This window comes from Aquila chrysaetos, chromosome 11 (genome assembly GCF_900496995.4).
Source record: "Aquila chrysaetos chrysaetos chromosome 11, bAquChr1.4, whole genome shotgun sequence".
NCBI lineage: Eukaryota > Metazoa > Chordata > Aves > Accipitriformes > Accipitridae > Aquila > Aquila chrysaetos.
This window is the reverse complement of record NC_044014.1, coordinates 22196732-22215847: the sequence shown is the minus strand read 5'-3', so window position 1 is coordinate 22215847 and position 19116 is coordinate 22196732. Positions and strand designations below refer to the sequence as shown.

Genomic DNA, 19116 nt, shown 5'->3' with positions numbered 1-19116 from the left:
TGCTGCTAGCTTTTTTTCATAGGCTTGTCACTTCTGGCTACAGGGGACTTCCCTCAGTCTGCAGGGCCACCTACTGAGAGCTGAGTTCTCAGCTTTGGTGAGGGGAGCAATTCAGAATGATGTGGGGAAAACCAGATTCTGGGCTCTGCTGGTGTGGGCAGCAACTGTCCTGGTGTGGTGAGACCTTAGGCCTTACCCACTCCCTAAGGCTGCAGGGTCAGAGAACTGATCTTCTTCAGACCACCCGCCTCAGTTGTGAATGTTCAGTCAGTAAGTAAACAGAGAGCCTTTGATGAGATCCTCTCCTGTTGGAAATCATTGTTACACCACTGAAGCCATGCCACTTAAACTAGGATGAGGATCTGACCTGTGTGGAAATCAGATTTACAGCATTGAATTGTCAGTTCTTACCATTAGTTAGTAACTTCTGAATCTGTTGGCTGACTTCATTTAAGCCCTTAAGGAGGTAAGAAGGCTGAAGTGAAACATCAGTACTGAAATAAAGTTTGGGGGGGAATCAAACTAGCTTCTGCAAAAAGACTGATGTAATCTCAAAAAACTTTTGTTTTCTTTTTGCTGTCAGCTGGCTAGCTAGTATATATGTACAGGCCAGCCACTCAGCACACATGAGACTGCAATGTGCAAGACTCTATTACCTGGCTTGTGGTTGGAGGACTTGGGGGGAAGTAAAGGTTGAGAAAGATTGTTTGGATGGGGAAGTTTTGAAGGGTCATTGCTGGGAGGGTACCAGGGTTTATGAGAGCTCTAGGATGTTATGGACACAGCACACACATTCAGAGAAAACCAGCCTTTGTTAGTTCTGCTGCTGGCAGAAGCAAACACCAAGTGTAGGGGAGTCTTGTAGAGCTTCTGCAGCCTGGTCTGGGAGCAGTTAGCAACTGGCTTGGCCTCCCAGCTGTCCGCCATCAGGAAGATGCAAGCTGATTTTCAAAGGCACCACTTGTGTTATGACCCCTTTTGATGCTGCACAAGTGAGCAGGTAGCCCCGGAGGCGTACATTTGCTTAACGAGTATATAAGGAAAGTCCTAGCTTTCTGAGATCATTTAACAAGCCTGGTATTTCTTAGATTCTGCCAGTTACAGTAAGTACCCTGTGCAGTCCAGCCCCTCTCTTTCTTTAACTCACGCCACTTGTACCACTGAGAAATAAGCACGGATTTTTCCATGTATTTCTCAGATGCATTTGACTTCAGTTCCCTCCAGCATGCACAGCTCCTGCTACCTATGGACTCATGCAGAGACTGGCTATTTATCCTGCCTTTGCTGCACGTCCTTCCTGCTTGCCCCTTTGCCCCACTGTTGCTCAGTTTTGCTTCAGGTTTATCCCAGCAAGCATGTCCCTAAAACTCTTGTTAGGGAAACCAGGCAGGGGGAAGCGAGGTGACCCACTGGAGGGTCTTTGAGAGGCTTGTGGTGGAAGCCCTGTCGCTGGGGCCCTGGTGTGGTATATGTCCTCACAATCCCCACTGGAAAGTGCTCCTCCATTTATAGCACTATCTCTGCTGGCTAGTACCAGCTTCTGGTCTATGGACAGTGGCTCCTTGGCACTGCCTCCTCCCATGTGGGCACATGCTACCACAGCATCCCTGTGCCTCTTGACAGAGAAAGCATTTTCTGTTGGGCAAGAAGGCCTTTGGGTTGACAAAGAATTGAGGGGGCAGTAGGAAAGGATCTCTGGGCACAGAGAACAGAGCTCTAATCCTGTTGCAGATAACATCATGTCTGCAGGCTAGGCTTGTGTGTGTTTGGGGGAGCTGGAGGGGCAGAGATTGTTAGGCAGTATTTGTTTGTAAAGCCACTTGCTCTGCAGATAATGCTTGCACTAACTTCTATTGAGGGAGCAGTGTGAGTCCCCACAAAGTCCTTTCCCAAAGTGTCTTTGAAGCCAAGAACCCATTGAAAGGAAGAAAGGCCAAGAGAGGGGATTAGTTTGTTCAGCAGCTGTGAATTTCAGTGGGAGGCTGATGAACTCCAAAGTCTTTGTTGAGATTTTTTTTGTAAGGAGCCCTGCTGGAGGGAGAGACCCACACGGGGGCCACGGCCTTAGACAAGAAGGAATCCGAAGCGGCAGGGAGCTGTAAACGGGCCACAAGGACTTTTCCCAAACACTTTTCGGAAAAGGTGTTGTGAAGAGAGCGGAGGGGGATTAGCATGTGAAATGACACTTTCCATTGACTCCACAGAGGGGAGGGGAAAAGGGCTGGCTGGCTGATTTATTAGCATTTTGTTCCCTTCTCTATTCTGCTCCCCCAGCAGCCCCCCTCCCCTTGCTCCCCTCCTCCCTGAGCCCTCTAAAGAGGTTTGGATTGGAAAAGGGAGCGGGGGGCTGCCTGTTTGTGTGTCATCTGGGCGAAGGTGACCACCTGGGAAGCTGAATGTAAATATTTCTCCTCTGAGGAATGCGCCTTCATTAAACCGAAATGAATACATGGAAGCATCCAATCCTGCCGCACAAAGGCAGCAGGGCCTTTGCCACTAAGGGCTCCTTGCACCGGGGCGGGGGACCCCTCCGGGCCCGACCCGCTGCTGAGGTCAGCACATTTTGCAGCTGCGGTGTCGCCATTTTCTCCCAGAGAAAGAAGCGTGCGGCGGTGGGGCTCACGCTTGTAATGCTCCCCGCATGTCACTGTGCCCAGCGGGCACATCCTGGGCTCTGCCACGGCCTTCATGGGACAACTGCGCGGGGCAATAATGTCAGCAGGGAGGGACGGGGTAGCACAGCCTGCCATGCGCTGAGGAAGGGGAGGAAATGGGGAAACAGCTTCCACATCTTCTCCTTTTCTTGCATTTCCAGCTGGCCATGGCACAGTGCGGGGACAGAGGAACAAGGGGGTAGAAGCTGTCCTCTCTGCCTTGCAGTGGTCCTCAAGCCAGCCTGTGCTGGAGCTTTCCCTGCTGGGTGAGAGGCTCTTGCCACCTCTTTGCTTTCCTGCCCAAGGATGCATTCCCACCACAGGAAGATGGAGGAACTGTTGACCGAGGTGCAATGGAGACCGTGCGCAGGGTCACTGTATTAATAAGAACCTTTGTGCAAACAGCTGGTGGTTTGTGTGTGAAGTGGAAGTGTTTCGGATTTCCCTGAGAATAGGTCAAGATTGTTTCTTGCAATTTCTGAAGGGCCAGACTCCTGCTTGACAGGAATGCTCTTGCTCTGGTGAGACCCCAGCTTGCCCTAGGTCCACATTCCCACCCCCAACGAAGTAGTCCTAGGGTTGAGGGGCTATTTGAAAACTAAGAGACACATACAAGCTGCTGAGTGTCTTTAATGTATCATCTCTGAAGTGGGCAAGTGGGCCGCTGCCTGCCCCCCTGCCACCCCCTTTCTTCCTGGCAGCTGCACTGCAGTTGGATGCATCCTTAAGCAAGCCCAAGGAGAGAGCAGGCCCTTTCCCCTCCTGGTAGGGGCCAAGGTTGTGCTGCGTGGAGGGAACTGGTCAGCTCTTCTTATGCTTGACAGATGGGTAAGTGGCCTGGTTTTAGTCTCCAGAACTGTAACTACATACATCCACACGCACAATTGGATGAAAAAAAATACCCAACTACTCAGACACAACAGCATTTTGCAAGCACTTGGCTACTGATTTATTGCATTGGCTATTGGTTTACAAATATTGGCTACAAGACAGGTCTAATGACCAGTAACACAGCTCTACTAGCTTCTCATGTGGCTAAAGGACACTTCAAACAGCAAAGCAGACGATAACCTCACAGCCTGGGGGAGATCACTGTGATGGTGCAGTGAGCTTCCCCAGGTCCTGCAGCTGACAGCTTCTTCCCTCCCTACCCCAACCCTGGCAAGGGAACAGAGATGCATCAACCAAATCTTCCTGCTGCTTGCTTAGCTTGTAGAATATATACAATAAGCGGTAGAGGAAAAACTGTTATGTATACATCACAGTAACTGTGCAATAAATTAAACTTCAAAGTGCTTCACTTTCCTATTTACAACACCATTAAATAGTAACTGACTTTATTTTCTCAGACTAGGAGGAAGTAGTTAGTTAGTTAGCTGACAGGGGAAGAGTGCTTGGCAAGTACACCAGGAGGTGGGGAATGGGCTCAGCTGGCAGCTCCTCTCTGGGAGAGATCTGGGAGGAAAGAAGGACTGGAGAAGTGTGAGGGCATCTTTATGGCATCAGTCAAGGGCTTTGGCAGGGAAGCTGGGGTGAAAAGGGAGACCAGACCCAGAGGCTTAGAAGATACGGAGAAAGCATGAAAAAAGCAAGTGATGGGACTCCTCTTTTGGACAGCTGTTTAATGGGCAGGCCAAGCAGCAGCTTCAGTGTTGCTGCTGCCATCCCGAATGCAAAGTAAAGCACTGGAGAGTTTAGCAAAGCTGTCAAAGGATGGGAAGTGACACTGTGGGCCTCCTGGAGGCTGGCTTGCTGCGGGAAGGAGTTGCACACCTTTTCTATTCCCTTACAGAGTAGGGCTTAATAAAAAGCAGTAACAAGTTTATTTTAGTGCCTCTATTTTTTTAGGGTACTAAAAGTGTCTTCTGTTTTAGGGATTACCACTCTGAGTTGCCCAGCTCTGGTGGTGGTGCCATCTCCTTGTGCTTTCCTAAGTGCTGATCTCACTTACTAAAAACCCCAGAGCAGGTGCTTGTTTGGGGAATAGACAAACTCAAAAGAGCAGGAGCCACCGAGACCACCTGTGTTTTCAGCAATAAAACCATAGTCACTGGATAGAGTGACTCTGAGTTGAGGGGACCAAATCTCACCTTGTTTTGTCAACACTTGAGGGTCTTCCCAGAGGTCATCACCCACTGCATTAATGGGAAATGCCCTGTACGGCCAAGGCCTAGGGGCTCATGCAAGCTCTTTCGCCTTGCCCCAGCCCCAGTGAGGCAGCATTGGGATCGAGACAAAACTAAGCCAAAGGGAAATGTTGCCAGGGGCTGATGGGGAGGGCAGGAGAGCAGAGGGGCAGAAAGGGCCATGGAGGAGCAGAAGCAAGTTAGAGCTTTCTCTTGAGCTTGCGGCTGGCCCCACCACCCCCGCTCCGCTCCCGCTTCTCCTTGCGGACACAGAAGTACTTGGTGACCCTTTTGCGGCACTGCTCACACCGCACGGCGCAGCACCAGTGGAACTTGCAGTTGCAGCTGGACACCATCTCGGCTCGCCTCTCCTCCACTGCCAGCCCACAGTCCCCGCACAGCCGCCGGCAGCTCCGCTTCTCCCATTTGCTGAGCGCCTTGCCCCTCTTCAGGCACTCCCTGCCCTCCGTGCCCAGCAGCCCCAGCGTCTTGTTCTCCAGGCAGTAGTCAGGAGAGTCTTCTAAATGGACTAGCTCCTTCTTGGAGATGGAGCTGAAGGTCTCGGCGATGGCACCCCGGCTGGCAGCGCTGTTCCCTGCCCCCTGCAGCAAGTCCACCTTCAGGGCTTTGTGATACCTCTCCTTGAGGTAAGTGCCCACCTCCCGAAACTCAGGCAGCTGCAGCCAGCAGGTCTGGGTGGTGCAGCTCCCCGACACGCCGTGGCATTTGCAAGTCCGCTTCATGGTCCCTTTCACGGCCTACAGGGTGAGGAGAGAGGGGATTCAGGAAAAAGCCCAGAGGGGTCATTTCTGTGCTGCAGTGCATGGAGAAACATGGCTCCAGGCCTGTAGAGGGGTTTGCCATCGACCCTCCCTGTGCAGTAGTCCTGCCCGGGGGTTGTTGGCTTAAAGCTCGCAGATTTGCTTCTCCACAGTACTCCCCTAATTGAACCGGGAGAAAGAGGACAGCAGGAAGCCATTAACAGTGTGATCACGGAAGGTTTGCTACCTTAGAACAAACACCACCCATCACGTCCACGTCAGTACTGCTGCCATCCCTTCTCCTCGGCATGGTAGTTGTTTTTTCTGGACACGTGCTTTTAGCCACAGCAAGTTGTGACTCTCCACAGTGAATGGCCAGAGCCAATCTGGTATGCACTGTCAGGTCTGGAGGGAGAGAAGGGCTTACCTTTCTACCCGCCTCGTTGTTATGCAGGTTCATAGCAGCTCTGGCATCTTGTCCAGTCTCCAGGGCATCCACAAACTGCTTGGAAATGGCTTCCCCAAAGCCCACGTTATCACTGCAGCCTCCCCACAGCCAGCCTTGCCCCCCTAGGAAAGGAGATGTGTGCTGTCAGAGAACCAGCCCCTCACCTGCTTGGCTTATGGCTCTGGGGACAAGAAAGGGTCTCAGAAGTGATGGGAGGGAATGGAGGCTGTGGGGCAAGTCCAGCCTTTCACCTCGCGATACTCCCTGATTCCGTCCCCTTGGGCTCATGCCTTTTCTACTGAGGCCTGGATGGTGACTCATTCAGGCAGCGAAGGGGTATGTCCTGTGGGACAAACCCAGGGATTTCCAGGCTTTCTGTAGAGCAGGATTCAGAAGCTGTTAATTATCATGCATTAGCAGCCATATAGATAAAGCGTTGGGTCTTTACTCACCTTCCCTCAAACCCTGACTTGAACTGGTTCAGTCTAACTCGCAGGGGCAGCATCTAGCTAACATGGATTAGCGAATTGGTGGAGGTATCCTGGTCAGAGGGAACAGATTCCCCTCTTCTGGGAAACAACCCAAGCCCAGCACACATGTATTGAGGAGGCCCTCTTTTTGGTACACACAGAATCCTGGGATGATGTTGAGCATCTCAGAAGTGTCTGATTTTCCAGTTATCATAAAGAGGAAAAGGAGTCAGCACAGAACTGGGAGAATGCACAGCAAGATGTGGAGGGTACTTTTCCTAACTGCGTGGGAGCTCGAAAACTTAGCTTGGCTGACTGGAAACATGTCATGCGGTTTGCTTTTTTTCCTCCTAGAGAAAAATGCCAATTTTGAAGTTTTGAAATCTGGAACATTCTGACCCTAACGTGCCTTGGCGGTACATCTTGGGAGTTGTGGTTTAATGGCCTTGTGCCTCTCTTGAAAGGCCCAGCTCCTGCCTGGACTTCCCCAGAGGATCACGGTCCCCTCTTCCAGGGAAAGGCTGGGGTGTCTCATGGGAGGTGGGTATTGCAGAGGATGATGAAGTCCACATCAAGAGCTGGGACCGAAGGCAGAATGGCAACCTTTCACCAACTTGGATTCAGCGCAATGGCATTTAGAATTGAATCACACTGTTTTGGACAAGCCCAAAATTTTCCTTTGCCTTCCAAGGTTTTAAGTTCACAATGGAAAATTTTCATGAAAAACAGATATGTTTGGGGGAAAAGAAGTGTAGCATGAGTAACTCAGTTTTCCAGAAAAGATCATACTGGGTGTGTCATTGCCCAAAAGTCTAGCTCTGCTAGAGATGCGCTATCCCATGCCTCCGACACCTAAGAAGCAGTGGCTGTTTTAAAAACTATTAGCCAATAAAGCAGATTACTAAATATTGGACACTCCAGAGGAGTTTGTCATAAACTAACACGTACCGACTGCCCAGTGCAGCTGGGCGGGGAATAGCTTTTAAAAGATTGTGATAATTTGAAATTTGGCCTCTTTCCATTCAAAACAAAAGACCAAAATATCAATGTTTTCTGTAAAAGCCGAGCAGAGAACTGGAGTGGTGCAGCCTTGGGTTCCACACCCGGGGGTGCTTAGTAGCTGCGGGCCTGTGTACCGCTGTGTCAGGAACGGGGTGAAGGCTGTGTGCTGCCACAGCGGTTCTCCTGGTTGTGCTCTCATGCACCTGCCATGCTGACAAATGCTGGAGGGGTTTATGAACGCCACCCTACTTTCCCTCCTGGTAATTCTGCTCTGGGGCCACCCTGGTCCTGGAGACCCTGAAAACCCCGAGGTGCCTGATCAGTGCTGCTCTAACCAGACCTGCCATTTAGATGTTCGGCATCAGATTCTCTCCTCTGCCAGCATGGTACAGTCATTCCCTCCAGCAGCTTAAACAGAGTGCTTCTTGATTTGAAACAGGGAGACTGAAACCCCCTTCTACTTTCCTACTCATTGAGAAAGTAATGGAAAACACCAAGGGCTCAGCCTCAGCTGGTGTAAATTGGAGGTGGCCCCATTAGCTTCCATAGAGCTACTTTGGTTTGAGCCAGGCAAAGCTCTGCTCTGGGCATTATTTCCAGGTGCAGGGACCAGGAGGAGGAGTTGTTTCTGCAGGCTTCAGCAGAGGAGAGGAGAAGAGCTGTCTCTTGCCACCTGGGACGTGAGAGAGGGATGGCAGCTCGTCTCTCCTTACCCAGCTGTCCGTTGCGAGAGTCGTCACAGCCACAGTTGTCAAAATCTCCCAGGCTGCAGTTCCGGGTCAGCGTGTACATGACACCCGCAGAGCTGATGGCATGGACAAAAGCGGTTTCTCGGTTTGCTGTCAAGTGGGAATACAAGGAGAGCAGATGTGCTAAAGATTTCATGGCGAGACCAGTGTTAGAAACAACTCCTGCTATGCAGGAGACTGCATAAGAAGAGACTTGCAATGGGCAGGGCTTTGTGGGGTGGAGAGGAGGCCCAACATGTCGGATTAGGTTAGTTTTGGCTTGCACGAAGGCAGAAGCTCCCAAATTCGATCCAGACTGACTCATGCCATTTCCAAGGGTGTGGATGAGTTTAGCACTTGGCTGTCCTTGTGGGAGCTCAGCAGTGGGGATACAGCACAGACAGCCAAATGTCCCCCATGTCATGCTAATAGACCCCAGAGGGGAAGGGGATCTCTCCAAGTATTAAAGAGCTCCTTCCTCATGGCCACCTCGAGCCTTACCTTCTGCTGGACACTGTCCAGGGCTCAGAGCAGGGACCATACCTACCCACCAGGACCAGTGTGGTGATCATCAGTGGACTTCACTGAGCCTTTGGCTTTCATTTAATACCAGCAAGGTATCTGAGCAGATAACCTTGATGGGAATGCTTCAGGGACTCGCTCCCAGTCCCAGAGTGTTACTTTGTGCTGCAATTGCCTCCTCAAGGCCCCACTTTGAAACCTCTGTCCACCTCTGCCTGGGACCCTGGTCCCTCGTCTGCTGCCAGTCCTACCAGACGCCTGAGGCTCTCCTCCATACCCATGTCCTGCCTGTACAGGGCAGGTATGAGCTCAGCCCAATGCCATACATGGGTCTAGAGGGCCAGGTATGCACTGAAACATTTCCTGGCACCTGCAAATGGGCAAGGAATGGGATACAGTGACAATGACCACAGCTCCATGCCCTGGAGTGGCACAGGTCACGGATGCTGGATTTCTGCCCAAGGTGACCCTGACATCTGGAAGCTGTGGGAAGACTTTTCTCCTGCCTCTTGGCCGGAGCACAGCCACTGATAAGCTCTTTCTTGCTTCCTTTGGCCATATCCCTCTGCTTGCCACCCCACCACCCCGTGCTGGTTCTCAGCCTCCCTGGGACACCCTGGCAAGAGACACCACATAGGCATGGCATGTCCAGCAGCCCATGCCACAGGCTGTGGCGGTGCATCCTTGCAGGGAGCCAGTTGTGTGAGGGTTGGTGGGACACTCCCGTCCTGCGCAAGCTGGGGCTCGGCAGGTCTGGAGGCGATCCTGGCATTGCGATGCTGCCTTGTCTTGAAGCTGGATCCCAGCATGTGTCTGGGAGCTGATGGGTGAAGGGGCCTCCTGGAACGATCCCTCCGGGGCATTCCTCGGAGTGGCACATCCCAGGTGGGGATGGGGAAGAAAAGGAGGCACCTGGGAAGAGGAGAGGGGCCCATGGGCTCTAACCTGTAGCGAGGGGGTCCCAGGAGTGGTATTCAATGCTTTCCTTACCGCTGCGCAGCCCACCGTGGCTGGAGAGCTGCAGTGCCCTCTCAGGGCAGTTCCAGCGGTCCCAGGCGAACTGGAACTTGCACTCCTCGATGCCGCTCTGTGCCCCGGCCGCCACGCTGCTGGAGTAGATGAGATAGGCCTAGGAGCAGAGGAGCAGGTCAGGAAGGGGGGAACGGTGTGTGCCCCACTTCAGCCCCCTCAGCATTAACTTGCAAAACGGAGGCAGGACGCGTTGGCCGGCATACAGGGACAGCCCCAATGGTGACAGACTGGGAATGTCCCCAGGCTACTCCTAGGGTCCAGGGAGTCACTCAGCAGCTCTAGTTTCCATCGCAGGCAGTGCAAAGCTGGTGTAGCCCCAGCGGCCTCCCACACAGCAGAGGGGCTGATGCAGGTGTAGCTTTCCTGCCCTGCACTGCATATTGTGGGTCCTGCTGCTTTGGGGTCTAGATGGATGGAGATGCACAGTGCAAAACACCAGGAAGAACATGGTCCCAGGCTCCCCAGGAGGCTGGCGTTCAACTGAAAATAACTTGCATGCCATCTTACAGAGACAAGATGTACAGAACTGAGGTCTCTCAGGCTTGGCTCCCCTGGGGAGTGGAGCTCACCACCAGCAGCAGCAGCAAATGCATTTTCTGCTGTGCTGGGTCAGAGCCTGGGCGTCCTGGGGGAGAAGGCTGAGCTGTTGGCTGTTAGCCACATTAAGAGATGTGCCGGCCAGCCCCTGCAATGGGGAACCCCTTATCTCTCCAGTGTGAGAGGAGGCAGAGCCTTCTCCTCAGAGACTGGGGAGCTCCAGGCCAGCAGGTGCCTCAGCCTGCCTCCTCCTTCACCGCAGCCCCAAGGGGACAGCCAGTGCTTTGGGGCAAGGTCACTCCACCTTAGCATTAAAAGCTGTAGAAAGAGCTAGATGGGCTTGGAGGTGTTCCTGGGAAATAGCCAGAACAAAAATCAGGTGAATTTTACAACTGGTCCTGGCTAGGAAGAAAAGCCTCTGAAAGAGGGGTGCAAGGAGGCAGGGGGGGTCAAAAATACTGAAGAAGGTCCTGGCAATTCCTTGGGGAAGTATGATTTGCAGGACCTACAGAAAGTACCTTTCCAGCTCAATGAATGTGGCTCTTGATGCTAACCTGATCATCAGGAAGCAATAGATGACAGGTGAGAGCCTCAGCTGGTGCCAATAGACAAATCTCCAAAATCTGGCCCGAGCCAGCTTAAAAAGACCTCAGGCCAACTTTGCTTAGAGTTGACATAGATCAAGGAGCTGTGGCTCACAGCAGGTATTTCTGGCTCCCCTCTGCCTTGTTGCTGGGAACCTGTGAGTGAGGGGAGCTCTGGCTGAGGCTGGATGGAGAGGAGTGGGAAGGAGGAGCCTGTCCCTCCCTGGGTTTAGTGGAATCAGGGACAGAGATCAAAGGGATTTCTCTTACCTTGGGGCCTGTCATCAGGAAATTATTCACTGACCTGGAAGACAGAGACAGTGTCAGCAGGGAGGGGGTGATGGCAGAGGGGCCTGGGGAATGCCTGGCATCCCAGGACTCCTCTCAGCACCTGCAGCCTGGCTGTCTCCTGGCTGCAGGCACCTTTGGTCTCTCCCCTGTCTCCCTTCACTGGTCCCTGCGAGCTGGGATGGTGCCTTCTCCTTCCCCATTCCCCCCAGCAAAGCTGTACTGGGCTGCAATCCCCTCGCTGCTGCCTCCTTTTGCTTTCCTTGGCACAGCTGCCCTTCATACCAGTGTCGTCGTCCCCTCCCCCCCCCCTTTTTTTTTTTTTTTAAGTGCTTTCCTGTTCGCCCAGCCTTGCTTTTTACCCTACCAAACTGCTCTTTGGCTTAACTCAGGGTAGTGTTGCCCCCAGCCCCAGGAGCTGGACCATGTGCCAGCACCACTCTCCCTGTGGGACCATGCTGAGGGAAAGAGGAGGTCACACCATTGCTCCTTCATGGTGTGTGTCCCAGCAGCATCCCCCCCAGATCGTGGTTGCTTGTTTTGCTGTGGTGCCAGCTCTGGCTACTCATGCTCTACTCTTGCCCATGTTATGGTGATGGCTGAGTACAAACATGCTCATCCTCCCCATCCTGCTGGGCACTGCACAGTGGGGGAGTGGGGGTATGCATAGGGGTGGTCCTAGCCAAAATTAAACTTTCTGGTGTTCCCACTGAAGGGATCATCTGTAAGGGCCACAAGGCAGCGTGGCTGGTCTCCATCACTCTCTCCAGGGGCTTGCAAAGCAGAGCTGATGCTGGCCAGTCTCAGTCTCCTTCTCCAGCATGAAAGACTGTTTCAGTGCAAATGGTCCATCAGCATTAGGATGCCATGCAGTGCAGTGACCACCATTAAGAATCTGGAGGATGGCTGGGTGAATCCAGCTTAGCTGTGTCATAGCAGAAAGAACTGAGGCTTTAAAAAGGCCTAAGAGCCAACCCCAAATATCCCTAGCCGGAAATGAAGCAAGAAAAGGGAGGTTTCTCCTACAAATGCCTCATTCCATTCTTTCCAGGTTTGCAAAATAACCCTCATCACTACTACTCGTGAGTCTCTGGAGTGCCCGCATTCTGTCCCCTCAATGGAGCGGCATGCTCCGCTCTGCAGTTGGGCTACCTGGCATGCAGTGATGCTTGCTGCTTTTCTAGCACCTCTCTATTCCCTGAAAATCCCAGTAGCTGGGTGGACCATGGCTGGATGCAGGGGAGAAAGGTGCAGGTTAGGGTATGGGTTTCTTTCCCCTGTGTGTTTTCAAGTGATGCTGTCTGGAGCCAGAGGTATCCTTGGTAAGGGAGAGAAAGGCACTGTCCTGTTGTGCTACAAATCCAGCACAGAGAGTGCAGGGCCATCCCAGAGTGGGCTTGGGCGCAGGCAGAAGCAGGCACTGCTGTCCCAAGCTGGGGGACAAAGTGTAGCTACACTGCAGCCCTGCCATGGACATGAGGGCAGCCACGGTGGCAGGACTGGTGCCCAGACATCAGGCACATCAGAGAGTTAGAGTGGATGTTTCCCTGCCCTGGAAGACTGCTCCTGTGGTCAGCAAGCCTGTTTCACCTCCACTAGAACTGCCCTCATGGAGATCCTCTCCAAGGTACACCACAAAAAGGAGGTCTTGTTATTTTAGCTTGGTCAAAATCGCAAGAAACCTGATCTTTGCTGTTACTCACAGTTTAGAAAGAGTTGAGAGAACTAGTTTGCAAAGTTTCACTCTGGCAAGTCTAACTTTTTCTTTTTTTTTTTTTTTTTGAAATGTGTCTACATTGACAAAACTTGCTTTGGGAAAGATTCCCCTGGGTCAGAACGGGAGGGAGAGGGCTGTGCCAGGGCACTGCAAGAGCAGGAGATCCTTTCCCTTTGTTCCCGGCCTGGGATTCAGACCCGGCTACGCTCCAGCCCCCGTGGGTACTTTAGCACGAAGTCGATGGCTGTTTTGCAGAGGAATTTTCCTTTGGGAGCTGCTTCTGCATTGTACAGCTAATTAAATATTTCCTGGGACTTGGAGAGACGGCATCTGTAGCCGGGTGATTAGAGCATCGGGTGACCTGAATCACACAGGGCCATGAACCTAGGGCTATTCAGACTGTGTAAGCTCCATGGGTCCCCATCCTAACGCAACTGGGTAGCAGCATGAACAAGTCATTTTTCCATCTGGTTTCCCTCCTGTCCTTTGCCTTGACCTTAGGCGCTTTGCTATGGGGACCACACTCAGGATGGTGTCAGTGTGAATCTGAGCCCCTGGCAGCAGCTGTGAGAAAACTCTGGTAAAATGCCCTTGTGTAGGCAAGATCTAGATAATTGCAAGTCCTCTCTTCTCTTGCTTTTGTGGCCAAAACAAGAGATACATTGCTTCCCACCTGGGTAGGAAAAGCCAAATTCACAGTGTGCAAGAAGGATTTGCTTCAAACCCTTGCTGGCCTCATCCTGGATTAGGAACATCCGAGCAGTTGCACGGGTGGCTTTAGGAGGAGGACAGTAATCCACAAGTTCAGGGTTTACAGCAAACCAGCCTGTTAGCAGGTGTCAATTGACATAACTGCATTGAAGCAGAGGATCTGTTCCTCCCGGGATAAACCTCAAGGTTCACAAAAAGGCCAAGTTCAGGATATGCCAATTCACCATCTGCAGCTGAGCAAATGGTACAGCAGCAATTTCCCAGCAGAATATTCTAAACGTTTTTATTAAGTCGGAGAGACAGAAGGCATTTTCCCTGAGCTCTCTGATCAACAGGCAGGCACGCTGCTGGGGGAGTTTGTAGGACTTAGACAAGTAAAGGATTCATTTAGACTGGTACACTTGACCCCCCGCATTTAACTCTTGCAGGTGCAAGTGGATTCAGGAGAGGGGAGATGGGACTATCGTATGGCTGGAGGCTAGCTGAAACTTTTCTTATTTATGCTGAGAGGGAATGAAAGATAATAATGGAGACAAAATCTGTGCACTTTGTCTTTGCTCATATGATCTAGCTAAGAAAAACGCATCTCTATTCTGGATATAGTCTCCAGCAAGGGCAGAGAGTAATTAAGGCACTTGTTCCACTGATGTAGTGCAATATTGACAATGCCACTAGAGTCATCTCTGTGCTGCAAATAGGAATCACTGCGAAAATGAATCTCCATTTTTGTCTCTGTAGTGTGATTTTTATTTTTTAATTTATTTATTTCTATTAATTTTCCATACCACTTTAAAGGAAAGCAGAATATAATCCTAAGCTAACTAGCTAGCTGCATCCACAATGGGTGTAAACCAGCCCAATTCCCATGACTTCGGTGTCACCACACTGATTTAAAACTTTGTGAAATCACACACATGAAAGGAAATGCTTGAAATTATTTCTTTTCTGCAAGAAAGGATCCAGGGTTTCTAGCTAACTAAACCTCTTTCCCTCCACCTTCAAACTCCAGGACGGCATTACATGGACTGAAGCAGAGCAGAGACAGACCTCAGCAGGTAAAGAGAGGAGTCCCACCGACCCCAGCCCATGCAGGGCCCTGGGCAGGGCATGCTGCTTCCCTCACTGCAACTCTATGCATGCAGGTGAAAAGCAAACCTAGAGCAAGTGATTTTCATTGTGTCTGATATTAGGAAATTATCTCAAAGCTAATGAGTATCTATAGCAGGAATTCTCTATCATAGTTTTATTGAACCGGAAAGCAAATAACCCTGCCAAGCAGCTGTTCCATTATATTTTACATATATCAAATACTAATAAGCCTCTGATAACTTCTGCTCAGTTACAAATTTAACCAATAACAGCACCCCGCTCCTCAGTTTAATATGCCCCAAGAGCCTTATCAAATCTCCCATTAAAGTATTTGTTTGATACCTTATGACCTACTCATGCTACTGTGCTGCTGGTTCAGCTCTTTAGAAAATTATAAAGCTGTATTTAGATCTTTACCATCATTACTGTAAATACAGAAAATAGATACAATTTCATTTTGGATGTGAGTTTCATTCTCAAGCACAAACTCCCCCAAGTTATTAGAAAACCAGTGACACTGGAAACTAAAGGCGATCCCAAAGCTGAAGTATAAAAAAACATTTAGAAACAAGCTGCTGCATTAGAGATTGTCACATTTTTCCCACAGGATAGGAGACCAGGAGGCAACTCATTATCATTTGGAGCTTTACTTTTTTTTTTTTCCCCTTCATTTCTCTCTCTTTTGTTATATTTATTTGTTTTCTAGTTCCTAAATGCAACCCTGATATTTTGCTCATCTAGAAACACGCTGACCATTCAACCTAGCTGACATGGCAGAATCTAATCCACACTCAGAGAATAGAAGTGGCCACATATATATATATATATAAAATTATTGTTGATCTATATTGCCCCCTCCTCGCCATTCTCATGATTAAATCACAGGAAAAAAGAATCTTGTTGCATTTTAAGCTGTTGGATCAGATAAAGAAGACCAGCAAAAACTGCAAGCAGGGTTATTGTATGATTCCCACAAACCTTGCTTTTTTCTCCTCAAGAGTTAAGGGACAGGTTCTGTAATATGATTGTTTTGAATAAAGTTTGCAGTTTTTCTTTCTCTCAGGAAACCATGACCTATGAACAACAGGCAGAGACAAGCAGGACTATCTATAAACTTTTCTCTTAGAGGAAAACTTCCAAAAGGCAGACAGGGAATTTAGATACCAAATTCCATTGAAAATGCCTGGGATTTCTGTATTTAACTCTACTTTGTGGTCTGAAATTTCTCCCCTTTGAACTGTTTCTTTAAAATGTTTGGGGGGGGGGTTATCTTTTAATGTATTCTAAATCTATTTATATTGAGGAAAGCAAGAAACATATACAGGAAGATCAGAAAAATAAAAATAAAAGCAGCATGAATTCTTGCCTAGCCTCTCTGCATAACAGACATATTCCCCTTGTTCCAGAAGGGAGATTTATCTTGAGTTTGCTACTGTATAATATTTAGACACATACAAATTGTTGCACATTCTTTTCATGAAGGGAGTAGATAAACTCTGAAAGAACATAAATTTCACTCCCAGCCTAACAGGAATGAGTTCCCATTTATTCTTGAGTTTCTCTTTCTGTAATTTTGGTTTCTCCATCCATGGTAATAACCCTAGAGATCTGCTATGGGGAAGGCAGGGGATTTTTGTAATTGAACGGGAAAAGACTTTCCTTGCTGTTAGACATAAATCTGTAACCCACTGAGCAGGTTCCCCAGGGCATCACAGAAATGGAGAATAAAGCTTGGGTACTCGGTAAAAGTCACATAGGAAAAAATACCTACAAAGCCAGGTCATGTGAGTCCATCTCCATTCAGGCATGGGATAGATATACTCAGCAAGGAATGATATTAAATCTGATGCAAGTGTAATCTCTTTCTGTTCACCCTTACAAAACATTTCTGGAAATAAATGTAAAACCACCCTTAGGACAGAGCAAGAGGCCCACAGGAGACCACAGGTTTGTGCACGGGGGAATTGGTCTGATGGGACCCAGGTGGTTGGGAACCAAGCTGTAGCAATCTCCGTACTAAAAGCTTCTCCCCAGGAAATCCTAATACACAAATTTCAGATGTGTAATCCTGACCCTGTGCCTGCCAAGGAGCCTGGGTCTCAGGCTGCTCATCCAGAGTGACGCTCCTGTGGATCTAAGTCACCCCTGCTGGCTCTGCGCTCTTAATCAGGGACTGTCCTCTTCGGAGAGTGCGGGAGAACCCCCACTTGATTTGATTAAGACAAGGGACGAGCTGAGTGTGAGCCTTTGGAAAAACAGAAATCCCTGGCTCTCCCACTGGGTTATCTTCCCAGTTGGAAGTGAGGGGCTAGATCCTCCGCGTCCGCTCTCCTCTACTCTATTTTACCCCACCTCAGGATTTGGCCCATATAGTTATTGTTGGGAGGTGCAGGGGAAAAAGGAGACTTTCTTAGATCTAACCTCTCTGCCAATGAGTGTGTTGGGACTTAGTTAAATATCTGGTCCCATTAAAGACCAGAACTGAGCTAAGTGGGAAAGAGGGGACATTTAGGAAGGTGAAGAGGAATTTCCTTAGGGTGTCCGGGAAGAGCACAGACTGAGGTGCTCTTGATACTCACCAGGCATAGCAGGATTGGAAGAAGGGAGTGAGGAAGAAGATGCCCAGATAAGGGTCCATGGGAAATATAAAATCCAAATAAAGAGGGAGAAAGGAGATCCTAAAAAAAATCTTGGGTACCACCACCACCAGAGAAAAGAAAAAAAAAAAAAAAAGAAAAAAAGAAACACAACAAAATTAGGGAAGGGATGGAGTTATTTTCTACCCGGCGGTCCTGGTGTGATGAAGAGGCGTATGCCCCCTGAATCCCAACTTCTGCAAAGGGTAACCAATCCTAAAGTAAGAGCTAAAGGGGGTTGGTGAAATGGAGCCGCAGAACTTCCTAAGAAGAGATTATCTACTTAATTAAAGATTTTTTTTTCCCCTAAGTCCTTCAGCCAATCAGGACTCAAGTGCCAGAGAGAGATTGAACTGATGAAAAGAACACCCCAGGTTCCTCGAAGACAAATGCACCACGAAAGGGATAAGAGGGAGGGAAAAGGGGAAAACAAAAAAAAAAAAGAAAGAAAATGAGAGAGAGAGAGAGAGAGGGATAAAGAAAGAGACAGCAAATCCCTTAAAGTAATCACCAGATTCAATCTCCAGCAGCACTGCCCTGCCTCTCCATCCCCCGCAAAGGCAACTGGAAGGGCTGCTTTCGGCATGCCCTTGCCTCCTCCTGCCTTGGAGATGTCGCTGGGGCCGGGGTGCGCTGGGTGCTCTGGGATGGGGGCCTTGGGTTCAGGCCGCCCGTGCCTGCTGCTTAGAGGCCAGGCAGCGTGCTTCAGGGAGAAGGCTGGGAGACAGATATGTGACCATCGTCTCTGCCTCAGTCTCCCCCAGAATTTTAGGGGGAATAGAGGCCAATTCCTACTTCCATCTGCTCCTCCTTCATCACGGTGACCTGCTCTTTCTGCCCACCTCCTGTTTGCTACATGCCACTTTCACCCCAGGAGAAAGGCCTCTGACTAAACCTTCCCATTCCCCCTTAATTTTTTGCTTTTAGGGTTTCCTACGAAGTCCACGGAAGGGGGTCTTTGTTTTGGGAGGGTCAGCGGTCTCTCAGTGAGGGCTTATCCCAGGCCAAGAGCTGCTGGAGCTACTTAGAAGTGCATCCAGCCTGTGGTTCCTGGCCACGTGGGACATCCCCGTTACTGTTACACCGCCCACCACAGCCACTCTGACCGGTCCTAGGTCAATAGGACCAGCTGCACCACCCTGCCCCAGAGCTGTAGGAGCATCTTCTCCACACTGCACAACTGATTTTTGTGCTGTGGACATTATTCAGCTAAGACATGGGCTGAGACCAGTCAAACTCATTTCACCCGGGGTGCAGCTGCCAGGCAGAAGGGCTGGACCAGGGCAGGATTTGAAGGGGAGCGAGACCCCGCAGCTGAGCCATCAGGCAGGGCTGGCTGGAGGCTGAGCTTTGCTCGGGGCCACCTCAGGCGGACGAAAGTCCCTCCCAGGTCATGCAGTCTCAGGGAGGGAAACCTGCCCAGCAAAGATTTGCTCTCAGCCGGTCTTTGGCCATCCCATGACAAGATAGGCTCTGCCCAAGCAGGGCACCACTGGCAAAATGCTACCTTTGCCCAGAGTGCTGCTCACCCAGCCAGTGGTGCCCCTTACCCTGGGGGGTGGCTAGGCAGTTTGCAAGCACCTAGGTGAGGAGAAAATGCAGCCGACAGCAATTGATCTCAGGGCCAGCTGAGCCTCCCAGCTGCATCCTATTACAGCAAGGCTGACAGTATTTGCACTAATTAAAGCCCCAGCTCCTGGAGCCATGAGCATTTTAAAAACTAAGGTGTTACGTACACCGAGAAAAAGCTTGAAGATTTATCTAGTAGAAGATAAAACCCCAGAAACTGAAAGGTGAGGGAAATAAGACTT

General features: G+C 50.2%; 1 protein-coding gene across 1 annotated transcript; it reads right to left on the bottom strand.

Annotated features, from left to right (window-relative positions):
* Window positions 1-4292: 4292 nt before the first annotated feature.
* Window positions 4293-17831, bottom strand: WNT8B (Wnt family member 8B). Its single transcript, XM_030030066.2, has 6 exons — window positions 17249-17831; window positions 11135-11168; window positions 9702-9840; window positions 8175-8300; window positions 5969-6111; window positions 4293-5538 (listed from the first exon to the last, which is right to left on the bottom strand). The coding sequence occupies exons 1-6, from the start codon at window positions 17305-17307 to the stop codon at window positions 4981-4983; spliced, it is 1059 nt and encodes a 352-aa protein (XP_029885926.1). The 5' UTR covers window positions 17308-17831; the 3' UTR covers window positions 4293-4980.
* Window positions 17832-19116: the final 1285 nt, after the last annotated feature.